The following is a 25,642-nucleotide window of genomic DNA, read 5'->3' as shown; positions in this document are numbered from 1 at the left end:
GCCAATTTGCCTGGTACTGAAATGAGGCTTACTGGCCTGTAGTTGCTAGGATCACCTCTGGACCCCTTTTTAAAAATTGGTGTCACATTAGCTATCCTCCAGTCATTTGGAGCTGATTTAAATGATAGGTTACAGATGACCATTAGTAGTCCTGCAGTTTCACATTTGAGTTCCTTCAGAACTCTTGGGCGAATACCATCAGGTCCTGGAGACTTATTACTGTTTAGTTTATCACTTTGTTCCAAAGCCTCTTCTAATGACACCTCAGTTTGGGACAGTTCCTCAGATCTGTCACCCTAAAAGAATGGCTCAGGTTTGGGAATCTCCCTCATATCCTCAACAGTGAAGACCGATGCAAAGAATTCATTTAATTTCTCTGTAATGGCCTGATCATCTTTGAGTGCTCCTTTAGCATCTCGCTCATCCAGTGGCTCCACTGTTTGTTTAGCAGACTTTCTGCTTCTGATGTATTTTAAAAAAAAATTGCTATTATTTTTGGAGTCTTTGGCTAGCTGTTCTTCTAAGTCTTTTTTGGTGTTTCTAAGTATATGTTTACACTTCATTTGCCAGATTTGATGCTCTTTTCTATTTTCCGTATTAAGATTTATTTTCAACTTTTTAAAGGATGCCTTTTTGCCTCTCACTGCTTATTTTACTTTGCTGTTTAACCACAATGGCTCTTTTTTGGTTCTCTTACCATGCTTTTTAAATTGGGGTGTACGTTTAAGTTGAGCCTCTATTATGGTGTCTTTAAAAAGTTTCCCTGAAGCTTGCAGGGATTTTACTTTTGGTACTGCACCTTTTAATTTCTGGTACTAACCACCTCATTTTTGTGTAGTTCCCCTTTCTGAAATTAAATGCTACAGTGTTGGGCCACTGTAGAGTTTTTCCCGCCACAAGGATGAATATTTCTATGGATTCCTAGCAGGATTAGATAGTCTTTCTTGAGTGTTTCCATTCATTTTTTTTCTGAGAGATCTTAGAGGGCTCTCTTGTGCAGTTGCACATGGTTCCATCTTGCCACCCCACCTGCTCAGTGTATGCATGAGGGTCAATTTGAAGATTAGTGAGGAGATGTGAGCTTTAGTGCCTTGAGATGATATCCTTGTGTACATCTCCCATCTAATCTGAATTGTGTGGTTGAATGACTGATACTCTTCCCTCCCTTACTCCCAGTGCTAAGAGAGATTGGGGGCTTGGGTCAGGACATCTGAGAGTTATTGAAGAAATGCTTGTGGGTAGGGGGAAGCTATCGGAAGCATTTGAGGCTTATTTTAGCTTCTATGAATGTGATGTATTCCCTCTGTTACTGAGATACAGTGCAACGCCAGGTTTTGTATTTTCAGTTGTTTCTGGGTATCTCTGCAGCAGCAACCAAATGTATTTATGCATCTGTCCTCAGCTGGAGGGTTGCAATTTTTTATTTTGATTGTGGACCTCACTGCAGTGATCCATGTCTTTGTCACCTCCAGAACGGATTGCTATAACACACTTGCTCTACAAGGGACTGCTGCTGAAAACTGCACAGCATGGCAGCCTGCTTGATTATTGGTTCTTCAAAGGGATTACTTTGTACCTGTGCCTCATGTTCTTTGCTGGCTTCCAATGCACTTTGGAGTACAATTCAGGATGTCAGTCTTGATCTCTAAAGCTCTAATTGGATTTGGCCCTGGTTGCCTGAGCAGCAGCCTTTCTTCTTGATAACTCTGCAGTTAAGTTCCAACTATTACCAGGTAGTAGATGTGAGGGTACTGCTGGCAAAGCAGGTTTAGTGATGGGCTATTGACTCCCTCTTTGTCAGACTGAAGAGAGTGGTCAGGAAGAGAATTCCAGAGCCTGTTAAGGCCTATCTGTTTCTCCTTTCTTCTGAGAAGAGGGAAAGATGGGTGTGTATTGGTGGGTTCTGAGCAGGATTGATGCTCTGGGGGCTTAATTGATTAATGTACAATAAGTTAGTCAATAAAAAATTATTCTGCATGTTCCTTGTGCTTCTAGATAGTCATATCTTAAAAGTTCAGGTATAAATACATGGATTAAAATGGACCTTCACAATCTTCTGGGGATGAAAGATGCTTTCTTGGATCAGAGCATGATTCCAATCTTGGAGGGTGCATATTGCTGAAGGTTGTATATGTGAAATCAGTTGCCAGTCATGAGTTTGATTCTCATTGGCCTGAAGACTTGTCAGTCATCTTGGCATTTGTCACATGCGGAGAATGCAGCTGCAGGCGTCATGCCAGCTGCCATAAATGAGTTGGAGGGATTTATACAGTAAGTATTTTATTGGCAAACCTCAGCTGAGGCTGTGGAAAGCTGTTCTTATGACATTGAGCTGATCAACTGGCTAGCAAATGTCTGGCCAGAGACAACAGGCTAACTAATACATGAAGTTGATATGTGCCTCCAGAGAATAATATGCTGTCTGTTAATGCCATCATGGAAATTTAAAAGCCCAGGCATAAATTCTGCTGTTATTCGTATTGTGAAAATATCATTAAAAATCTAATATTTTACTTTTCTGGCCAAAAGAAGAAATACTTTACACATTTTCTACCTGCATAGGTTGAGTGGCGTGAAATGTTGGCTTCTATGACAGTGTCAGTTCTGTTTTGTAACAGAATCTTTCTTTATCCTTATTGGTGGAGGGCGGGGTGGCAGAGAGATAAAGATAGCTATACTACTTAAGGATGAGAGGTGACATCACTGAGCTGCCAAGAAGCTCACAACCACAGCTGTACTTTTCTTTAAAATATGCTCAATTTTAAACTAAAGAGATGAATATTTTTAAGTTAGGCAAAATCTGGGCATCCATAACTTGTCAAAATCCTAAAGGCCACTAACCTAAATTAAACAAAGCAGATTGTAGCCACCCTCGGCTGTCCAAACAGCAGTGCCGTTCCCACAAATTACAAATCCCAGCAGGCAGTGCTTCACCTTGATCTGAGTCGAAGGCCTCCTGGATCTAGATGCTGGGGTCTGTAATGTCCAGAGTTCTGTTCTGTTCTGTTTCAAAAAGACAGCAGCAACAAGCCAGATTAAGTCCAGGAGCCATACTTTTGCCATATTTTCTAAGTAATGTGAGCTGCTGCTTTGTTCCCGAGATGAAACTGGCAGTGTTTGGACAATAATGTGCTCTTTCAGGAAGTAGATCTGGGGAGGGAGAGGGTCATGTTTGTCCATTTTTTGACAGCTGAGGAAACACCTCTCCCCCCGCCCCTAGGAAAATGAAACCAATCATGCCCCACCTCCTTCCTGAATCCTGCTATGTGGTGTCATAGGGGCCTGTGCAGCTTAATTTATACATCTTCTGCACACCACATTTGGGAAATGCTGCTATGGAACTTCATATATACTTCCTCTTTCTTACATGCTTTGCTGAGTAGTAAAATACTTGAAATATTGACATGTTAAGTATCATTCTTGTCATTGGAGTTAGCGGCTATTGAAATGAAACAAACATCTGAGCTACTGTATCAGGTACTCTGCAAACTGAGGCAGGCATTGGTGCTTAGGTTTTGCTTGCTTCATGTTGTGAAGGTTTCCTCACTATTCATAGCAGAGACTCATTTTTTAAAAAGCGAAAGCTGAGAATCTGGAGAACAATTAAGTTGTCTATGGCGACTGATTAGTTCTTTTCACACACACACACACTGTCTCTCGTGTGGGCTGAGGAATGGACCCCCAAATGCTGGAGACGGGGGGGTTCAGTTCTTCCCAAGTTCGTTTTGCATTTGTGTAAATTTATTAATTCCTCCCGGGTACAGTGGGCTTGATTTCTCCTAAAATCATAACTGTGTTAAACTCCCTGTGTCAGTGGTTCCTGATCTCCTTCATTTTGCCCACTGCTGGACTAGTCTTACACTGATGATGCAATGCATGGTTCAGTGTGACCTTTGGGGAGGGATTTCCCAAAGGCTTATGAAATGGGAAGTGTTTCATGATGCTCTTCAAAAATTGTCTTGTTTGTATGTCATAAAAGCCAACACTGCATGGTCAACCATTGGGACTCTATCAGCTACACAGGGGTCGGCCATCTTTCAGAAGTGCTGTCCCGAGTTTTCATTTATTCACTCTCATTTAAGGTTTCATGTGCCAGTAATACATTTTAGCATTTTTAGAAGGTCTCTTTCTATAAGCCTATAATATATAACTAAACTATTGTTGTATGTAAAGTAAATAAGGTTTTTGAATGTTTAAGAAGCTTCATTTAAAATTAAATTAAAATGCAGAGCCCGCCGGACTGGTGGCCATGACCCGGGCAGTGTGAGTACTGCTGAAAATCAGCTTGCATACCGCAGGTTGCCTATCCCAAGCTACAGTCTTTACCACCCTCCTTGTGTCTCCTCAGGACCTCACGATCCCTGAGTCCAGTACAGTGAAGAGTGTGATGACTGGAACAGTGGCAGGATTTAAGTGGCCTCCAGGTGTAAGTGAGGTAATTAAACTCTTAGCTTTCTTTGCACCAGAAGTGATTTAGGAGCTAGAGTGACTCTTATAGTAGTGGATACACTGGGGACAGCTCATTTGACTCTCACATTTTCCTAGGCTGTAATAATAATCATAGATCTTTCTTCCTCCTATATGAGGTGATTAACTAGCCTTTTTTATGATACTGAAGTGTAACTGCATCAGCCAGTCAGTGTGCGGGAGAGGCTGACATATAAATGAGCAAGCTTTGTTCCTCAGTTAGCCAATTCCCTTCCTCTGGGTCTATGTATTGTGTCTGCATATTTTCTACATGGTTATTCGTCAGCAGTCACGCAGTATTTCAGCATTTCCAGTTTAACATCCTTTTAGTTCTAACTCTATCATTAGCAGCACAAGTAAGCCCTTACCTTTTTAAATGATTTTTTCCTGTCTTCCTAAAATCCCAGTTTTAAACTGGGAAGTTCTAGGAAGTTGCATGATTGCGCCCCAAGGGGCTTAGATGTTATGGAATATATAGTATGGAAGATCATCTGCTGAGTGTAATCTCAAATTTAATCTTCTTAGTCTTTCTAATTTGACATACTTTAAACAAATAGCACTTGAGTATCTCTTCTGACCAGGATTCTAGGCTGGCTGGTATGCCACTTCATTCTTAATATAATTCAGCCATATTCTCAATCGCTCATTCCCTCCCATAATTTCCTGTTTCCCACACATTCCCTGAGTTGGGAATTACTCTGTCAGAAGTCCTGAAGTAGGCAGGCAGAGAAAGGGAAGCAATTTATCAGGTTTCCCAAATAGGGAAATCCTGCCGTCCATCTGGGAGAACAGGGGAATCAATGCTGAGGTTGCTCAGTAAATCTCTGGTGATGTTTCTCAGCCTGTGCTTTTCTGATTGCAGCCTGTGAAGGATGGTGACCCACATTTCCATCACTTCTTGCTCAGCCAGACAGAGAAGGTGAGCCATAGTAACATAGGTGTTAGCAGACTGGCTCAAACAGCTGGTCCATCTAGCTTGGCCTCCTGCCTTCCGCAGGGTCTAATGTCTGATGCTTCAGACAGAATGCACAATAGTCAGTTGTCCAGTGCTGTGCATTTGGAGCTATAGCTATGAAACTCTTTCACACCCCATAGTGGTTCTCTCACTCCCTAACCTTTGGACTTAGGTGAACTTTATTTTAGCATTTATAACTACAAATTTTATAGGCAATAAAAAATTATCCAGCCACACTGATGTAACTCTGACCATCAGCTACAATGAATTCCTCATGTTGATAATATCACATGAGAGGTGATATTTCCTGTGTCAAGTAACTCATCGTTCTTGTCTTCTGGGACAATTGATGTGCTAGTTCTTTCATCTGGGTTGAGCTTGGTGATTCAGGTTCTGATTAATGAGTGGACTAAGTAGGAGAGCATTACATTGAACCTTCTTGCCCCTGGGAAATGCAATCAGTTAATGCCAAGGAACTCAGGTTGTCATGTGGGATTTTTATCATCAGGCTGTGAAGATTAAGATTAAAGAGAAGGTCAAATAAATGAAGTGGGTTTGTATCCAGGTAGGGATCTGGGCAGAGACAGCTGGATTAAGAGGAGATAGCTGCAGATTCTAACAGGTTCTTGTCTTTTAATCTAGATGAGCTCATAAACAACAACACAGGAAGTGAAGCCTCTATCATACTCAATTTGTGTTTTTTGTTTTTGTTTTTTTGAGGTGAAGATATATTTACCATTCAAATAAACTTACACTGGAGGCCAGGGCATAGGCAGTTGCGAGCCAGATCTAATGCTGCTGTAGCCAGCGTGAATGCTGGACACAAACCCCCCACACCTTCTCTCTTAGGCCCGGTCTACACTTGGTGGGGGAGGGGGGTGTTGGAATCGATCTAAGATACGCAACTTCAGCTACAAGAATAGCGTAGCTGAAGTCGACATATCTTAGATTGACTTACTTCGCATCCTTGCAGCGCAGGATTGACAGCCACCGCTCCCCCATCAACTCCGCTTCCACCTCTCGCCCTGGTGGAGTTCCGGAGTTGACAGGGAGCGCGTTCGGGGATCGATGTATCGCATCTAGAGGAGACATGATACATTGATCCCCGATAGATTGATCACTACCCACCAATCCAGTGGGTAATGTAGACATACCCTGTCTAATAAGGGTTCTGCTTTTCCAGCCGTCAGTGACACACTGCGTGTAGGTGTGAGGCAGGGTATTCTGCAAAATGCTAATCTGGGGGAGAAGGGTTTAGGGATCTCCATCTTCTGCAGTGTCAAATGTGTGAACAGGTAAGTCCCTTATACTCTGGGCCTGCACCTTCCATTGGTGTGGATTGTCATATAGCAACATGTAGTACCTACGTTAGAAGAGAAGGTGAACAGTCTGAGTAAGAGCATTACGGATTTTGGTACCCTGCAATGCAGGAAAGTTTTGGGTTTTATTTTTTCTATTGGTGAGGAGGGTAGCAGTCAATTCCTGCATTGCAGATGATGGTGTGGGGATGAGTTGCCTCTTTTTTTCTTTGTACCAAGTTATGGTGAGTTTCTTTCTGTACAGGGCAAGATAAAGCACAAAAGCACCAGCCCTTTCCCTAAATGCGTTTTTCTACTTTTCATACAGCCAGCTGTCTGCTATCAGGCAATCACTAAGAAGCTGAAGGTGTGTGAAGAGGTAAGGCAAACTATCCCGTTGTCTTATTTTTATTGTGTTGAGGTCTGGCAGTTCTGCTAAAGTAAGAATATCTTATGCCTTGTCTTCACAGGAAACAGGATCCACCTCCATCCAGGCAGCAGACAGCACAGCAATTAATGGCAGCATCACTCCTACTGACAAAAAGTAAGGCCCTCATTTTTTCCAAGAATCTGCCTTCTCTCCCCTTCTGCCACTCAGCTCTATTTCTCTTCCTCCACCACCTCCTTCTTCGAGGTGGAGATGGGGAAGCAGTCATTGGCTCTGCTGAGAGAGTCTGGGTGGGTTAAGTAATATCATTTATTGGACTAAATGGTGAAAGGAACAAGTTTTCAGGCTTCAGAATTACCTTCCCCGGACCTGAAGAAGAGCTTTGTGAGCTTGAGAGCTTGTCCCTCCACCAATAAAGTTGGTTCAGTAAAAGATACTACTTCACCCACCTTGTCTCTTTGATATCCTGAGACCAATATGGCTACAATGACAATGCAAACAGCAATTATCCTGTCACTTATAATAAACTTTCCCATCCCTCCCCCACTGTTTATGCACCATATTCTGTCCCAGTGAGACTCTCATTCATGGGAAACACCACATATGAGGGTTGGGATGCTTCACCATGGAATAGCTCAGCAAGAGGCCTTCAGGATGCTCATAGGGGTTTGGGTTTTGTCTGACCTTGATACACACATTTGCAGTGTGTGACATGACATGACAGAACATTTCACAGATAAGCGCTTCTGAATGCAGTGTGGGCTGCAAAGATAAAATGTCTCCAATAATGTCTGGCAGATGATCAGGTTTGTTTGCTCACTAGCTCCAGCAGCTAGAATGCAAGAGGAAGAGGGCGGCACTTTCTCGCACCTCACAGGAGCACGTGAGCCTTCTGGTTTCTTCTAACCTTCCCCTTCTCCTTTCTTGAGTGACAGGAGCCAGAGCTGGGCTTCCTGTTTCACTCTGTGACTTCTGTCTTGTTCAAATGCAGATCAGGCTCTGGTCTGTTGTTTGCCGTTAGATCAGTTCTTTCTCTGGGGATGTCAGTTTTCAGCCTTACTCAAGGGGACCCAAAGTAAAGATGAAATTATTCAGGTAAAACCCTTTCCCTGAAGCGGGGCAGGGAAGAGGGGAGGGGGCATCTCTTCAGCTGTGAGAAACGGAAATGGGCAAATCCTGTTGCTGAAGGAACTAGAGTGACTCATCCAACCCTTGTATGTTGGTTTGCTTCAAAAGCAGCATGTACAACCAACTGTGAACCAAAGGGTAGATGTAAAGCTGAAACTGAAATGCATCTGAAATGGCTTTGTTCAAATTAGCATTCAGAAATGCTAAATCATAGGGGACAGAGACATAGTTCTCAGTGTGTAAACTCTGATGTGTAATTTAAATCCACTCTTAGTATTTCAGGGTCTCCTACTAGCATGTCATTTTGCTGCAAAATGGCATGATGTATACAGGATCCCTGGAGCCATAGCTGCAAAGAAGTTCCTAGTGTGGAGTAATAGGGAAGGAACTTTTGCATGTTGACTATAAAAATTTTGACACCCATTAGGCAGCTGGTGTGCTGAGATCACTGCCACTATTGTCTTATTGTTTCCTTGTGCTCGAGTACCAGCTTGCTCTTCATATAAGCGTGAGCTCTGCCTTTGGAAACAGATGGGTTCATAAAAATGCTCTTACTCTACCTGAGAGCAGTGGCACAAGTTCTTGGTGTGTCGGACCTACATCACATGATGTATAGTATTTTCACTGGCATCAAAGTCTGACATCTGTCTCCATGTGTTCCCTTTTCTTCACTGATGTGTCTCTCTTTTCCCCAGGATAGGATTTCTGGGTCTTGGCCTGATGGGAAGTGGCATTGTTTCCAACTTACTAAAAATGGGGCACACGGTCACTGTATGGAACCGGACTGCTGAGAAGGTAAGTGTGTCTGCGAGAAGGTGTGGGATGGAGTCTTTCACAGTGGGACCTGTTTAAGTGCCTTAACTTCCAGAAACGTGTGCACCTGCTTGGAGGAGTGGAATGCATAATACCATTGGGTTACTGTATTCAGGTAGAACAGCCACACTGGTCATGGTGTGGAGCTGGACAGCCAAGAAAGGTTTAAGCAAGTTCACTCTGTGAGAAATGTGCCATTTGGATGAGACTCTCCACCCTGGGACCCTGTTGTGCTAAGCTGGAATATCTGCTTCATCTTGAGAACCTGAACTGCTGCAATGAGGCTGAGGTAGTTTTCCAGGTTTCATCATCAGAAGCTAATTCAAGAACAGCCAATTGGCCATATAATGTTAGTTCATAGTATCAAATGTACTATTTCCCTTCCCTCCTCCGCTTTTGGTGGCCGGTGGGGAAGAAAACACCGCACAATATTTTGACCCCAAAAGAACTGCATCAGTGTGACACCAGTGTCTGAGCATGGAGAGAAACTACTGTCTTTGGCAACAGGAGTCATTTGATGTTCAGCACAATTCATAATGCTCTAGAAGGTGACAGAGGAGTTCCAGGCTAGGTTTAGATTCTTTAAAGTGTTTTTGAATACTAAGGTTGGTATGTGTGTATAATCTGCTTTTTTCATGAGATCATGGCATAGAGTGATGTAGATATTGATGGATATCTATACAGATACACACACACATGTGCGCACAAAATAGTGTGGCCATTTTTCGTATGGATGACAAGACTCCCGTCTCCCCCCCCCCCAAACACAGACAGTGGCAGAAGGCTGACCAGCTGAAGAAGCAGACAGTCTAATAAATAAACCCCACATCGTTCTCAGTACTGTAGATATTCCTGCTGATAAAAGAGGAGGTGCCATTTGACAGTCATCTTCCAGCATTTTCTCCCCTTCCCTCAAACTTTGGAGTATCCAAATCTTCTATGACTTCTCACAAGATGCACCCCTCCCTTCCCCCTTACATGTTCTCAGAACGTTTTCCTTCTCTTGTACTCTGTCCCTGCCTCCTGGGGTTCAGGAATTGTTCAGGAGGCACCTTGTGCGTGAGAGTCTCCGTAGTGGTCTGCCCTTCTGCTAAGACACCCGACCTGTCTCACATCAGTCTGGGCACGATGGTTAGAGTGTGTGTTATGGCAGTGGCGTAGAGGACCTGTTGCTTTGTGTTTCCTACTCCTTACGTTTGGATCTGTGACTTTTGCAGTGTGATTTGTTCATCCAGGAGGGGGCACGGCTGGGAAGAACCCCCGCTGAGGTGGTCTCGACCTGTGACATCACCTTCGCCTGTGTATCAGATCCAAAGGCAGCAAAGGATGTAAGGATTATCTCTTTCTTTCCTAACTGGACTGCAGCTTAGAGTCTTGACTTGTCCTGCCCTACCCAAACCCTTTGGACAGTCACGGAATACAGATTCCTGGTTCCACTGAACACATTAGTCAGGGCCATTTCAATTGCCAGACATCACAGTAATAATTTTTTGAACAAAAACATTGCTGTATCCTGTGCACGTATTTGTTTATATTTACATTGAGAGCATGGACACTTCGGGAACCCTTTCAGTAGACTGGTACTGTAGAGTCAGGTTTGTTTTAACTGCTGACATTGAAGGATTTGAGTTTCTTTGCAGACACCCTATTGCTTTACCCCTTGTCTATTCCCACAGCTGGTACTTGGTCCAAGTGGGGTATTGCAGGGAATACGCCCAGGGAAGTGCTATGTGGATATGTCGACAGTGGATGCAGATACTGTCACAGAACTGGCCCAGGTAACTGCCTTGGACTAAACATCTGACATTCACCGCGTTGGAATTTTTATTGTTTCAGGGGGTTAACTCTTGTTTGTTGCAGTACTGGGAGATACCCAGGTCTCTTCTAGGCAAAGTGCAAGCCCAGAAAGAATGAAATAAAGTAACTAACTTGTCAAATGATGTCCAGTTAACAAACTCAGAACAGGTTTGCTCAAAGGATTATGTACAGCAAACTGTATAATTTCAGTTCTGTGCTGTCAGCTGACTAAACTCCAGTTCCTGAGAGAGTTCCCATCCTCTATATTAACTTTCACAGTAGAAGCTTTGGGGGAAAAGGAGGAAGAGGTTTGAGAGTCTTATTGGTGGCTAATAAGTTTCCCTCTATTTGTTCAATAGACAGAATCTGGCTATTCGTTGGTTTGTTTTTAAATACTCCAGGGCATGGGAAGGAAGCTCCTTCATGTGCCTGGTCTTAAAAATATTTACACCAAGGGAGACCCAGATATTTCTATCTGTATCTGAGGGAAGCAAGGTTTCAACCACTTCTAGCAGAAACTTTGGTTTCCTACCTTGACCTCTCAAGTCCATATGCCTTTGTCCTGAAACTGGATTTGGTCCAGGCCTAAAAGCAGGAGGACTGAGCAGTACAACAGCGCACAAAATTTGAATTGGTGAAATTTAAGGTCATGTCTGTTGGTGAAACAAAAGGTAAACTTCAGACTGCAGATGTGCTATGAACTCACATGCTCCTATTGGGAACAAAGGTCTAGGAAATCACTAGAAGATCTGTCAAAGGCCTGTGGTCTTGGGTCTTCACTCGCTTTCATGGGCAGCCAAAGTAAAATTTAAAAGAAACTGTTCTATGACTTAAATGCCAGGATATTTCCATCCTTTAGACTTCCAAACCCCAGTCCTTGTGTTTCTCCTAATTTAGGATGGTGCCGGTGAAATAAACACATCTTATCATGAACAAGGGCAGAGTCCGTGGAGTGGTTTTCTATTCAACCAACTCCTTTCTAGCATCTCTTCTTCCTGCTCCTACCCCTCTATAATATACACTTTTCAGTGTTGTCCCAAGTTCCTTAGACTTTTCCAGTGGCATGTGACAGTCACATATTTTTCAGATACTGAAATGCATAGTCCTCTAGTCCAGCTTTGTAGGGTGGGGAAACACGAACAGAGGTACAAGTACATAGCTAAGGCAAGTTCCTGGGCTAGGGCACCTTTTGCAGTACTCTGTTGTATGCTGTTTTCTGTTGTGCAGCATTTCCATTCTTCATCTTATCTGTATGTATAGACAGTATCCTTTGCCTTATGGTTCTGTACCTAGTGCTAGAAGCACCTTGCATGGTGTTCTTGTTTGCCCTGCTGTGTACACAGCATGTGTCTGTTCTGTTTGTGCATAGCTAAACAGAGTGTGTTCTCTTTGTTTGCAGGTGATAGTATCCAGGGGTGGTCGCTTCTTGGAAGCACCAGTCTCAGGAAATCAACAGCTGTCTAATGATGGGATGCTGGTGATCTTAGCAGCTGGAGATAGAGGTTTATATGAGGACTGCAGTAGCTGTTTCCAAGCAATGGGGAAGACCTCTTTTTTCCTAGGTAATTGAAACACCAGGGGCCTTGCAGTTTCTCAGTCAATGCAAGGAGCAGGATTTCCAGCAAGGAGTCTCAGGGGGACATATATCCTCTTTGCAGACCACTGGTAAGAGGTTGAGCATATCAGCTGGTTGTCTTGTCTCTCTCTCTCTCTCATGAGATATTACAAGAAACTGGACAGGTACATGGTCTGTCTAGAATTGGGTTGTGGGTTCTGAAGTTGGCTGAAGCTCCTGCTTGAAACACTGGAATTGGAAACATGTTTAGGGTGAGGTTTATAACTAGGGCTGCATGAAGTTTTTTAGTTCAAACCATACTTTTCATCACAGTAAGTTTCTCCCTTCTCCCCCAAGACAGTGGCCCTAAAGATCAGCAATCTGTAAGACCAGGGGAAGGGGAGCTACTAGGGCTGGGGGGTCTTGTGAAGTGTCTAGGTTTGCTGATGTTATGTATATGGGGACCCTGCCTTGCCACGGAGGAACGTCCAATGGTATGTCTCTCTCACAGGTGAAGTAGGCAATGCTGCCAAGATGATGCTGATTGTGAACATGGTCCAAGGTAGCTTCATGGCTACGATAGCAGAAGGACTGACCCTGGCTCAAGTGACTGGTCAGTCTCAGCAAACTCTTCTGGATATCCTCAATCAGGGACAACTTGCCAGCATCTTCCTGGATCAGAAGTGCCAAAGTAAATTTCCTTCTAGTTTTGTCGTAGGCCATGGTTGTTGCCTTAACTTAGCAGGTGTAGGCAGAGATGATGGGGGAAAAAGTAAACATCCCATTTGCTATCTGCCTATGGTCCTCGGAATTTTCCTTTGATGGCCGCTTTACATCAGACTTGACATGAAGGGTTGAATTCTATGTCTCCCAGCATGGTAAGGGCTTCAGAGGACACAGCAGCTGCAGCCAGTGTCTCCTTAGGACTGGTGGTAAGGAGTTCACTGGGAAAGGTGACAAATGAAATGAATGGAAGTCTGCCCTAGGAACTGTTTGGAAGTCTGGGCTCAGTTTGAGTGAGTAATTTCACTCAGTAGTGAAATTGTTCGTTGTGTTGTGTGTGACTGGAAGGGACAGGGTGGGGAATAGAGAAGGAGCAAATTGGGAGTTGGGGATGGGGAAGTGAAGATTTATGTTGAATTGCATGCTGTTGAGGTATTTTAGGGTTGATTTATAGTCTGATTTTGGCCTCTTTTTACAGATATCCTACAAGGAAACTTTAAACCTGACTTCTACCTGAAATACATCCAGAAGGATCTTAGATTAGCCATTGCACTAGGTGATTCCGTCAACCACCCTACTCCCATGGCAGCTGCAGCCAATGAGGTAAGTCACTTAGCATCTCAATTTAGCGTGTTGACCTGTCTCCTGCGGACAGAGCTGGAGTCTTGTTGGGTGGAGAGGGGCTGCTTCTCAACAAGGGGGAAAATCTAGGAGGGAAGGCTGCCTTGAGACAAAGTAGCACGGATTGATGTATATCTTATAGTGTGATGGATGAAATGGAGACTTAGGGAGATGGGTTTGATGGGAATTTTACAGATCATTTGTGCCCAGAGAAGATGACACTTAAAGTGCTTCTGCAAGATATGTGTGTTGTACTAAATCCTCAGTGCAATGTGTACAGTGCTGTGGTTAGTGATGGCTACTCAGTAGTTCTGCTGGATGCAGACTTCTAGGGAAAAGTGTAACTGATCCTTTGCCCCTTTCTCTTCTCCAGGTATACAAACGAGCAAAAGCATTGGACCAATCAGACAACGATATGTCTGCTGTGTACAGGGCCTACATCCACTAGGCTGCACCATTCTTACTGTTAATAACATGATTATTAATTAATATTATGATGATACTGGGTTTTAACTCTGGACCAGTCCATCTCTGTCTCTCCATTTCCTTTTATATACAAACTTTGTTGAGATCTGCCACAAGGGCAGCTGCTGCGGTGAGCCTTCCCCTGGTGGCACAAGGGGGAGGAGGGGGCTCGGATTGTTGCAGTCTGATTAGAACATCCATGCCATGCACTGACAGTCACGGAACAGAATGGTGGCGGCTGGTTCAGAAGCTCTGAGGCAATTCAGCCAGAATCTGCTGCTTGGCTTTTTTTTTTTATCCTTTGTACGCTTGTCCAAGATGCTGTTTCTTACAATTGTTTCTCTCCTTTCCCATGGGTAACATATGCATTGGCCTCTCTGCATCGAGGGACAGTTGTAATACATCCCATCTACCTGTGAATATTAGTAGACCCCTGAGTCCCAGTTCGGGGGTGAGAATTGCTCCTGCTCATCACCCACTGCTATAGAACAAAGCACCTCCCAATGGAAGTTCTGCAAGTTGATGGGGCTGTATGTAGGCTGCATGCAACACTGTCTGATCCCCAGCACCTTGATGGAGGAGCTCCTCATACTGATGGGAAGAACAAGCTGTATTCATGTCTTCTCCTCTATAGATAACTGTAGCTTAGGGACCACAGGTCATGGTGGATGTGAGACCCGGATATAAACACAGCCTCCTAAAAGGCCAATCACAGCTGCACATCCCTGTAAACAGTGTTAAGAGATTTTTAGGGGGTTGCTTAAAAAAATCATAAGTAAAAATTCAAAGATTAAAATTTAGTCAGAATTTTTTTCTTGGTGAAGGAGCAAACCTTGAGGTCCTTCCTGCCCTTATTTTATGTGGATTTTTTAAAATCATCTGCAACCTCCACTTTTTCCTAACAGTTATTTACAAACGCGTCTTAGGTTCTGCCAATATCCCAAGTAGAGTCATGAATCTGACAGAAGGGGCTAGAGGAATGATTGTAGGGCCAAGAGACAGAAAGTCGCACAGTTTCAGTCCATCCTGTTCATCTGTGGCCTTCAGGTGGTCATTTTAGCTCTTCGCCTCAGTTTCCACATGTGTAAAAATGGGCTTGATATTAACCTACCTCACAGGGATGTTGTGAGGATTGATTAGTGAACTTTGAAAATGTAAAATTTCACGTACAAGTGCTGAGTGTTGCTGTTATAGGCACCGCACTAGCACAGCATAATATCTCTTTTGCTGCAGTTGTGACTGTTTGGCAGGATCCCAAGTTTAAGGAAGGCCTAGTAAATAAAATGGGGGCCTAAAGTGCTGCTGAACTTGAGCCTAGAACCGTTGGAGCTGACCTGTAGAAGTGAACTCATGAGAACACAGAAAAAATTTTTAGTGCCGAAGGTGGAGAAAGCCAGAGCCCAAACGATGCCTGAGTCTGTAGAAACACAGAGCTTTATTTTAATTCTCTCAGTATTAGCCTTTAAGGAGGGTTTTTGCATTTTGAACTCAGAGAATGAAAAGGTTAGTAAAACGCCAGGAACCAGCTTTCGTGGCCGAGATCACTCCCCACCTCCTTAGGTTGGGTATCACTCTCGACTCCCTTTATGCTGGAATTCTGAAGTGAAAAAGAAAGCAAATGCAGAGCAGGCTGCGTTCCACTAGGTTCTTAAGGGCTGCTTGTCCTCTACCATCAGATCCTGTTTGTTGCATTGGCTAAGAACAAACAGCCTTGGAGCCCACCTTGGCATTGTTGCCCCCTTCTTTGTTAAGGGCTGTTTAGGGGCTGCAGTGTTGTTTAGGGAAACTCTCTGATAATCCTGTGACTCGGGATCTCTCTAATTGAAGCAGATATCTTGCCTGCAATGGGATCTATAAAGTTGTGGGTCTGGTTGATTAAGAAATGGGAACTTATCAGGTATCCATTATGGAATATAACATCCAACTCCTCTCTAAAGCTGTAGATGTGACTTACGTTTTAAATACTTCACCTCTTCTGATGACCCATTACTGTTTGTGAGCTAACACTGTATTACACATCCCCTCCTATGGTAAGCATCTCCTTGCAGTAAGAGATCCTGTTAGATATCACTTTGCGTGATTATCCATTACTGTGTTTGTGCACAGTCCTATATTATATATATGTCTGCTCATGAAAACCAGTCATCCTGCACCTAGGTATCCTATGTTATATGTACATGTAACCTTACTTGCTACTACCTGTCAGTCTGCTTTTGACATCTTGTATGCACACTTTACAATCACAATAAATCCACAGTCAGCATTCAAAATCCTTGGTTAAACGCATCAGAGTTGTAAGATGGTGCACAGCTTATGTCAGTTTGAGGTATATGGGGAAAGTTACTCACCTCTTCAGTGTGCAAGAGATGGATCTTAGAATTTATGTTCCACGGTGTGTCTGTTAGGGACACTTGGTATCTGAGCTGGTACAATGGAGGGCTCTTATAATGTCCCACAGAAGCCTCTTGGAATAAATTTAGGATGAATGGATCTGACCCAGTGTAGTCAAGAATCTCCCTGCATTGTACTCTGGAACCAGTTGGGGAGAAGGAGCTCTTAAAGTCTTGTGATCTGTGTTCTATAGTGAATTCAAAGAATTATACATAGAGGAAAATAGTTCCTGGGTCACTGCACTGATGCAGGTTTGTTTTGTCAGAAACAGTCATGTTCTCAAACTGGGGATCAGAATGTACATGGGAGTGGCAGGGCAGAGCAGCAAAACACTGTAATTTATCCTGTAAAAGTCTAACTGCAGCTCTCTAGCTAGATGGATACAGATCTGCTGGAGGGTGTGGTGTTTCTGGCAGGACAGTACAATTATTGATACACAAGGGAGCAAAGAGTGCACTCTGAAATAGATATGAAGCATGGGGGTGGGGAGGAAATGGCAAAAAGTGGACTGTTTCAGATGCCATTTCAGGTTCTGGCCCAGGAGTTGGTTTCACTTGGACTCTTGTATTTATCTCTGTCTGTAGTCTCTGAACACGAATCTCATTCTGTTTGCAGGCCTGAGATGTGAGGGTGGGAAGGGGGGAAGCTGTGGATTGAGAGATGCTATAACGAAACTGGCTAGTCAATGTTGTCTTAATATTGTTGACAATTCTGTAAAGTTCCTTTTTATGAGGATTTCTGTTTTAGCAATTTGCTTTATTTTTTGACCCCCTCCTTTTTAAAAAGAGAATGTGACACTTGTGAACAGCTTGTAAAGAAAAGCAGTTTCCTTTTGTTTCCTCAATGACAGATCCTATAGGTAATTAAGATTGTGAATTTTTATTTTTTGCCTTGTTTTTAATTAACGTTTGTCATTCAGAATAGGATGTGTGATAATGTTTAAATGGCAAAACAAAATTTTTTTGTGCAATTAACAAAGCTACTGGCAAAAGAAAATAAAACCTTTCTTGGTAACACTGTGTTCTCATGGCTGTTTCTAAGGCCATCTCAGGTCCATTCCATACACAGATTGTAACAAGCTGCCCTATACCTCACCTAGCTCAGGAGGCACAACTGTCATGTAGAACCCTGGTCCTGCAGTGAGTTGACCCCTGTGCCTTTGTGGAACCCCAGTGAAGTCACTTGGGCTCTGCAAGTGCAAGGGTCTGCTCACATGGAGCTAATTGTGGGACTGAGGCCTAGTATAGGAATAATAAAAACAAAACTGTCCTGGTACAACAATTATTTCTCTAGTGACTCCTAAATATGGAGCTTCTGCAGACCTGTGGGAGGCTGGCACTGCAACTGCTCCCAGCCATCTAGAATTTCCTTCATCCAGAATATGCTTTTATTAAGTCACATTTATTATTTGTATGGCATAAATGGTGAGGGGCTTTCCAGGCAAGCTGTGAAGATAAGATCTTTTAACTGAAGAGCTTACAATCTAGAGAGGAAGCCGCAAAGCGCTGTGACCCTTTGAATTCTGACATTGTCACTGTTCTGTATTACAAAGTTAGTAGCTGAAAGCCTTTATTATTGCATGGGTGTAATTTGTAACTTCATGTGCTTAAAAAAGAGAACTTTAAAAATTGGATGGTAACAAGACAATCTCAGCGATGTCTGAACATGGTGGTATTCTAAACAGGGCTTTCAACCATGCTGGTAGCTGTTTTCATCACTTCACATTGACTCAGTGGACATTCTAGGCTTAAGCATGTTGGAGTTATTGTGTGTGTGCTGATTGGTTGGTTGTGCTGACTTGTGAGTTTTGTACTAGGGAGAGTTGTGTGGATTTGTGCAGGTCATGAATGGGGGGTGCTGTGGTGAAAACGTGATAATTGTTTTGTGTGGAGGTGATATTGTGCTGGGAGATTTGTGTTGATTCAGGTAGGTGCCAAATGAGGGGATTCTCTGTGGTGAGGGGCTGTGTGTGTTTGGGGTTATTGTGTATGCTGGTTGTGGTGATTTGTGCCTGGAGGCTGTGCGGGAGACTTGTATTGATTTGTGTGGCTGACAGTTGGGTGAGGTAATGCACCTTCTGTGCAGTCTCCCCCATACAACCAATGAAATTGTTGCAGGCAATTTAGCCCTAGAGCAGTGGTTCTCAAACTTATTTGATCAGGCCCCCTTTCTTTGTGTCTGTAGTTGTTTGTTCCCCTCCCCCCGCCCCCCATGATATATATAAACAACACTCAGCTCTGGAGGCAGGTGAAGAGCAGCAGCAGCAGCTGGCTGGCACCCAGCTCTGAAGGCAGTGCCACACCAGCAGCAGCACAGAAGGAACGGTGGCAATGTCAAAAGTGATATTTGTCACCACTGTTCACAGTAGACCTAGTGTCCCATTGCTAGCCTTACTTCTGCACTGCTGCTGCCTCCCTGGGGCTGACAACTGGAGCCCCACCACCTCCAGGTGAGGGATTGCGAGGGCGGTGGGGGGAGAGGGAGGAGAGCCTGAGCCTGGGCTGCCTCCCAGTGAAAGCATGAGGGATAGGGGGGAGAAGAGCCTGAGGCCGCATGGCAGGGCTCCAGCTGTCCTTTTTATCCCCATCTCCTGGGGCTGACAGAGCTCTTAAAAAAGCACACAGCTCACACCTCCATTGACACGTTCCCATGCCTCCCATGGGAGGCCTGCCCCACAGTTTGAGAACCGCTGCTCTAGAGTAAGGGTGGTGATTGGTTGAGTTACCTCTGATGATTTAATGGTCTGGGTTTCTTGGCATGGCATAGCTACATGTTTTACTACAGTTGTACACTGCAGAGGTGTAATCTGTAGAGTCAAAATGGCTGAGAACATAACAATTATACGGTAACAGCCATGAATCCCACTCAGCCTAGTGAAGTTCTGAACAAAAAGAGCCCTCTACCCTGCCTGTAGCTGCTAACGTTGCTTCAAGCTGACTGTGCCAACATAAGCTTCAGACTTACATCCAGTTACATTTTTTTTTTCCGTCTTTAATTGGTAATGGCACATGGAGCAGAATTTCACATCCCCTCTCTGATCATCTGCATGAGCAGTGGGTGTGTCCCATGTTAGAACACTTTTGTTGCCATGTAAATCAGAGTCTCAGGTCTGGTCTACACTAGAAGATTAGGTCTGCTTAACTAGGTAGTGGATTGTGAAAAATGCACACCCCTGAGCAGAGTAGTTAAGCCAACCTAAGTCCCCAGGTAGACAGTGCTAGGTCAATGGAAGAATTAGTCTGTCAACCTAGCTACGACTTCTCAGGGAGGTGGATTACCTCTGTTGATCGGAGAACCCCTTCTGTTGGCGTAGGTAATGTCTATACTGAAGCACTACAGTGGCGCTGCTGTAGCATTTCAAGTGTAGAAAGCCCTCAATAAGTGAGAGTTCATTTAAATTTTCAAGCTTGATTCATGAGATCAAACTGACTTAACTTCCTTAGGAGCTTCTAGTACTGTCCATGTTTGAGGATTCTTATTAGTTCTATGGTATATCCTACAGCAACAGCTCAGTAAGATTTCTGTAGGGTTTTATAGTACCGTCCTTATCTGTACTATAAAACAGGAGAAACCTACACTTCTGAGATGCTACCTTTTAACTAGTAGTGATGGCAGCAAGTCACACAAAATGGTTGAGTGATGGCACTTCTCAGAAAGTTCAGCCTTGCTTGTTCGTAAGATCAATAAACAGGCAGACTTAGCAAGCCATATCCTATGTTGCTCAAGCAACAGTGCTGCCAATGCTAATAAACAGTCCAGTGCCAACAGTTGCTTTTAAACAAATGTTCTTCTGCAGTGTTTGAAACCTAAACAGTGCAATAGAGTCAGAATGTGCAAGTGGCTGCAAATCAAGTGAAATGGATTTCACTTCTGTTACTGTGGAAGTTGGGAAAAATGGTAAATGGCAGCAAGCGACAAGACAGTCCAGGTCTCTTAAAATTCCTTCACTTTTAATCATCTCTAAGAAACTGCTTTTCAGTTTAGTTTTAGAAACTTTCCCAAGGGAAGATAATGCACCTTGGTATCCATGCACATTAGGAACTTATCCCCTGCCCTTCCCTTACTCATACCACAGTTCAAACACTAGCCTGAATTAATCTGTAAAACTGCTCTCTGCCTGGTAAGGATGCCAAGAAAGTGCAGACCCAGTATGATGGAGCTCTCAAGTAACACTAATTCTGACTGTTAATGCTCCAGTGATTAAGTTAGAAAGGATATTGGTTCTCTGCAGGGATGGGTGTGTAACTTAGACAGGTCAGTGAAGGCTGATGGGTTCAACCTTATTTATTGGTTTTGTAAATTCAGAAAGAAAACAGCTTCCAGAATCAAAGCTCTTAACTGGAGAGCTTAGGATATAGAAGATGGTACAGGAACGTTCATCCTAACAAATTTTGCTTATGCCTGGAAGATGTTCTGCCTGTAATTAGTTCGTTACACTTCTGCATTCACACACAGCTGTTTTTAAATGTAATGGTGTCTATATAAGGTGAGAACTAAGGACCTGAGATTGGAGGGAAGAGGCTGCCCCAGGAAAAACTATTAAGCCCTCCTTCCCCCACCTCTCCCCCACAGAATAAGACAAGGGATATTAAGCCCAGAAGAAGGTGGAGCTGTGGGAGGGGTACTAATGCACTCTTCCAGCACATATTGTGCAGCCCGATCTATTATTATACTCCTTTTTTAAATGCCCAAATATCTGGCATATTAAATGTTAATATAATGAGACAAGCTGGGTGGGTAGTATCTTTTACTGGACCAACTTCTGTTTATGAGAGACGAGCTTTTGAAATACACAGAGCTCTTCCTCAGGTCTGGGAAAGGTACTTAGGCTTTCTCTACACTAGCACTTTTGTTGGCAAAACTTCTGTCAAGGGTGTGAAAAAAATATACCCCTAACTGACAACCGTTACATCGACAGAAGCACTGGTGTCGACAGCCCTATGCTCTCCTGCTGACATAGCTACCACTGCTCATTAGAGGTGGTTTAATTATGTTGATAGAAGAGCTCTTTTCCATCAGTGTCAAGTGGCTACAAGAGCAATCTTACAGCAGCACAACTGCATCAATACAGCTGTGCCTTGTAAGCTCGCTAGTATAGACATGGCTTTAGTGTCTAGCAAAGTTATGTATTTAAGCTCTCAGGCTCGTTGTGACAGGTTGGATCACAGAAACCCTCTTGGGAGCTGCCACCCGATGTGCCAAGACTACTACCCCTGCTTTCCCTGCCAGCTCAGGACTCCAGCACCCTGTCTTGCTGAGCCAGACACTCTCGTCTGCTCCAACAAAGACCCAGGGTCTGAATTACTTGCCCCAAAGCTGCAGGTTTACCTGAAAGCAGCTCACAGAAGTGTTCCTGTCTTTAACACTCAGATGCCCAACTCCCAATGGCATCTAAACCCAAATAAATCCGTTTTACCCTGTATAAAGCTTATGCAGGGTAAACTCATAAATTGTTCACTCTCTACAACACTGATAGAGAGAGATGCACAGTTGTTTGCTTCCCCTAGGTATTAAGACATACTCTGAGTTAATAAGTAAAAAATGATTTTATTAAATACAGAAAGTAGGATTTAAGTGGTTCCAAGTAGTAACAGACAGAACAAAGCAAGTCACCAAGCAAAATAAAATAAAATGTGCAAATCTATATCTAATCAAACTGAATACAGATGCTTCAGTAAGTTTTTTTCCTCAGATTGGCCACCTTCCAGACCTGGGCAGAATTCTTTCTCCTGGTACAGCTCTTGTTCCAGCTCAGGTGGTAGCTAGGGGATTTTTCATGATGGCTCCTCCCCTCCCTTTGTTCTGTTCCACCCACTTATATATCTTTTGCATAAGGTGGGAATCCTTTGTCCCTCTCTGGGTTGCTATCCCCTCCTTCTCAATGGAAAGACACCAGGTTAAAGATGGATTCCAGTTCAGGTGCCATGATCACATGTCACTGCAAGACTTCATTGTCCACTTGCCAGCACACGCACATACAGGAAGACTTACAGGTGTAAAGCAATCATCTGCAGACAATTGTCCTGGTTAATAGGAGTCATCAAGATTCCAAACCACCAATAAGGGCCCACACTTTGCATAATTACAATAGGCCCTCAGAGTTATTTCATATTTCTAGTTTCAGATACAAGATTGATACATTTATACAAATAGGATGATCACACTCAGTAGATTATAAGCTTTGTAATGATACCTTACAAAAGAAGCATGAAGCGTATTTCAGTTACATTATATTCACTTATTACCATATTTTTTTACAGTGGCACAGCTGCATCGGTACAGGTTTGCCACTGTACGCCCGCTAGTATAGATATGGCTTTAGTGTCTAGCAAAGTTATGTATTTAAGCTCTCAGGCTCGTCTTTTGAAAGTGTTGTGCAGATTTTCTTTGAGGATGAGGAGTGACAAAGAGATCATATAGAATGATCTCTTTGTGAAAAGTGTTCACCCAAAGGTGACAGGGTTTTTTTGTCTTTTATCATTTTCCTATATGAGCTCATGTATGAGCCTAGTGATTATCTGGTTTCATTCACATTACATCTCTACCTCAATATAACATGACCCGATATAACATGAATTTGGCTATAACACGGTAAAGCAGCGCTCAGGAGCGGCGGGGCTGCACGCTCCAGTGGATCAAAGCAACTTCAATATAACGTGGTTTCATCTATAATGCGGTAAGATTTTTTGGCTCCCGAGCACAGCGTTATATCGGGGTAGAGGTGTAATTGTTGTTGAGGCATTAAGTGCACTGGATGAGGTATGCCACATGTTGTGATAGACGTGTAGGATCCACAGATCTTGAAATATGTGTTGTGGGGAGGTATTGATCAGTGTAGCAATGGACTTATGTCTGCAGGTTTTGCATGTTATTTTGGCAGGGTCTGGTGCTGCTTAGAGGTGGTGTGTCCTGGTCTTGTTATAGTGTCAAACACAGTCAGCATTTCACTGACTAAAGAAAACATCTCAGCCCCTCTTGGAATCTCTTTCCTTGCAGACAGATCCTCAACTCCTTAGTGAAAGTCTAAGACAAAACAGGATAATGAAAGCAAACTTCTTTGCTAGCATCTAATAGAGAGGAATTAATCCACAAAACTGAGCAAGCAGTTGCAATGGCCCAGAACATTTTCCGCTTTTGAGGTTATGTCTGAGTCCCTTCCAAAACCCTCCAGCAGTAACAACCTGGCTCATTTCATATCTTCAGACCTGAACTTTTTTTTTCTCTCTCTTCCAATGCTGTGCTAATAACTAGAGGTGGCAACCAAAATCAAAGCTAGGCCAACTTTTTTTTTTTTTTTGTTAACAGCATGCAGCAGAGAACTGACTGCTTCTATAAACTCACTCCAAAACTTTTCAGTTGTTTTGGAAGCTGACACCAGATGCTTTATGCAACAGCTGACAGAGTATTCTAAACAAACTTGGCCAAAATATCTGTTCTGAACATGTTGTCTGAATGTTATGCTTGTTTTCACTGAATTCATTTAAATTATGTTTTGTGGTATTAGATTAGCTCCATAACAATAGTAATTGAATAACTTATTCGATAGATATTCTTTTCTGTAGGTGGCCAGCTCTGAGTATTGGCATGTAAATACTTACTCCAGGCATTCCACTTTGAAGTTAATATGCATCTCGGCCTGCTGGAAGTAATCTCTTCTGAACAAAGCTCTTCACCCCCTTTCCCAGTCCCAAAGCAGGGGAGATCAGCTCTGCAGGATCAGATTATCCCTATTGCAGCTGGAACAAAAGCCAGTGCAAGAAAACAAAAACATCGTGGAAGCTGGCTAAGAGCTGTGCTATTTGAGGGAATTAGATTTGCCCGGCCCCTCTTAAGAAAATTACAGTAGCTAACAGCATGGCTTGGGAGATCAATAGTGTGACAAGCAGCCCTTTTCATTTCTCCGTCATGGGTTTGAATCTGGCCAGAGTCAGTTATAACCAGAAGCTGTTCCAGGATTGCTCCGGTAGTAGCCCTTGTTTACTTCTCTGATTTTAAAGAACAAAACAAATGCTCTAAAGCAAGTGGTTCTCAACTGGGGTATGCATACCCCTTCCAGGAGGCGTATCAACTCATCTTGATATTTGCCTAGTTTTACAACAGGCTACATGAAAAGCACTAGTGAAGTCAGTACAAACTAAAATTTGATATATACAACCGGTTTATACTGCTCTATATACTATACACTGAAATGTAAGTACAATGGTTATATTCCAATTGATAACAGGTTTCAGAGTGGTAGCCGTGTTCGTCTGTATCAGCAAAATGAATGAGAAGTAGCTTGTGGCACCTTAGAGCCTAATACATTTATTTGAGCATAAGCTTTCGTGGGCTAAACCCCACTCCATCAGATGCATGCAGTGGAACTTACAGTAGGAAGATGTATATACACAGAGGACATGAGAAAATGGGTGTTGCTATACTAACTATGATAAGAGTAATCAGTTAAGGTGGGCTATTATCAGAAGGAGAAAAAAAACTTTTGTAGTGATAATCAGGATGGCCTATTTCCAACAGTTGATGTTTTTTATAGTATGGTAAAAATGAGAAAGTAAGCAAGTTTTTCAGGGATAGTGTGTTGTGATGCTTTTGTATTTTTATGTCTGATTTTGTAAGCAACTAGTTTTTAAGTGAGGTGAAATTTGGGGGCTAGGGTATGGAAGATAAATCAGACTCCTGAAATGGGTACACTTATCTGGAGAGGTTGCTCTAAAGCAGTGATTCTCAAACTGTGGGTCATGATCCCGTTTTAATGGGGCTTAGACTTGCACTAATACAGGTAAATTACCTGCTGCCTGTTGGTTCATCTACCTGATGGGCTCTCAATCCTGCATGGCCTGGTGCACATCCTGGACCCCGAACACTTCACTGCCATTCAGTCTCAAGCCCCGCCCCTTTCAGGCTTGCGCATCTGCACATACATTGTGATGTCACGCCAGGCCTTATAGTGTCATCCCCAGACCCGTGCGTCTTTGCCCCCAGCTCTGGGGGAACGGAGATAATTCCAGCCACTCACCCGCAAACTGTGCCGCGTTGCTAGGCAG

General features: G+C 43.3%; 1 protein-coding gene and 1 long non-coding RNA gene across 9 annotated transcripts in view; one reads left to right on the top strand and one right to left on the bottom strand.

The window, feature by feature from the left end:
• GLYR1 (glyoxylate reductase 1 homolog) overlaps nt 1-17,615 on the top strand; it is a 34,100-nt gene extending 16,485 nt beyond the window's left edge. For 2 of the 8 annotated variants that reach the window (XM_032794719.2, XM_075069435.1), the window contains 11 exons: nt 4,349-4,435; nt 5,330-5,386; nt 7,049-7,099; nt 7,191-7,264; nt 8,932-9,031; nt 10,285-10,377; nt 10,726-10,827; nt 12,246-12,408; nt 12,913-13,092; nt 13,603-13,727; nt 14,119-17,615. In XM_032794719.2, coding sequence (XP_032650610.1) covers nt 4,349-4,435; nt 5,330-5,386; nt 7,049-7,099; nt 7,191-7,264; nt 8,932-9,031; nt 10,285-10,377; nt 10,726-10,827; nt 12,246-12,408; nt 12,913-13,092; nt 13,603-13,727; nt 14,119-14,193 — 1,107 coding nt within the window. In that variant the 3' untranslated portion in view covers nt 14,194-17,615. Of the gene's footprint in view, nt 1-4,348; nt 4,436-5,329; nt 5,387-7,048; nt 7,100-7,190; nt 7,265-8,931; nt 9,032-10,266; nt 10,378-10,725; nt 10,828-12,245; nt 12,409-12,912; nt 13,093-13,602; nt 13,728-14,118 lie in introns of all 8 variants that reach the window. The other 6 variants (XM_032794717.2, XM_032794721.1, XM_075069434.1 and 3 more) reach the window with 3 other exon arrangements.
• A 4,513-nt stretch (nt 17,616-22,128) lies between these two features.
• Nucleotides 22,129-25,563, bottom strand: LOC142047265 (uncharacterized). The gene is made up of 2 exons (XR_012656456.1): nt 25,387-25,563; nt 22,129-22,609 (listed from the first exon to the last, which is right to left on the bottom strand). It is a non-coding gene; the product is annotated as an uncharacterized LOC142047265 (long non-coding RNA).
• Between the last annotated feature and the right edge of the window lie 79 nt (nt 25,564-25,642).

This window comes from Chelonoidis abingdonii, chromosome 9 (genome assembly GCF_003597395.2).
Source record: "Chelonoidis abingdonii isolate Lonesome George chromosome 9, CheloAbing_2.0, whole genome shotgun sequence".
Lineage (NCBI taxonomy): Eukaryota > Metazoa > Chordata > Testudines > Testudinidae > Chelonoidis > Chelonoidis abingdonii.
The sequence above is the reverse complement of the archived record's forward strand: the minus strand, read 5'-3'. Positions and strand labels throughout refer to the sequence as shown.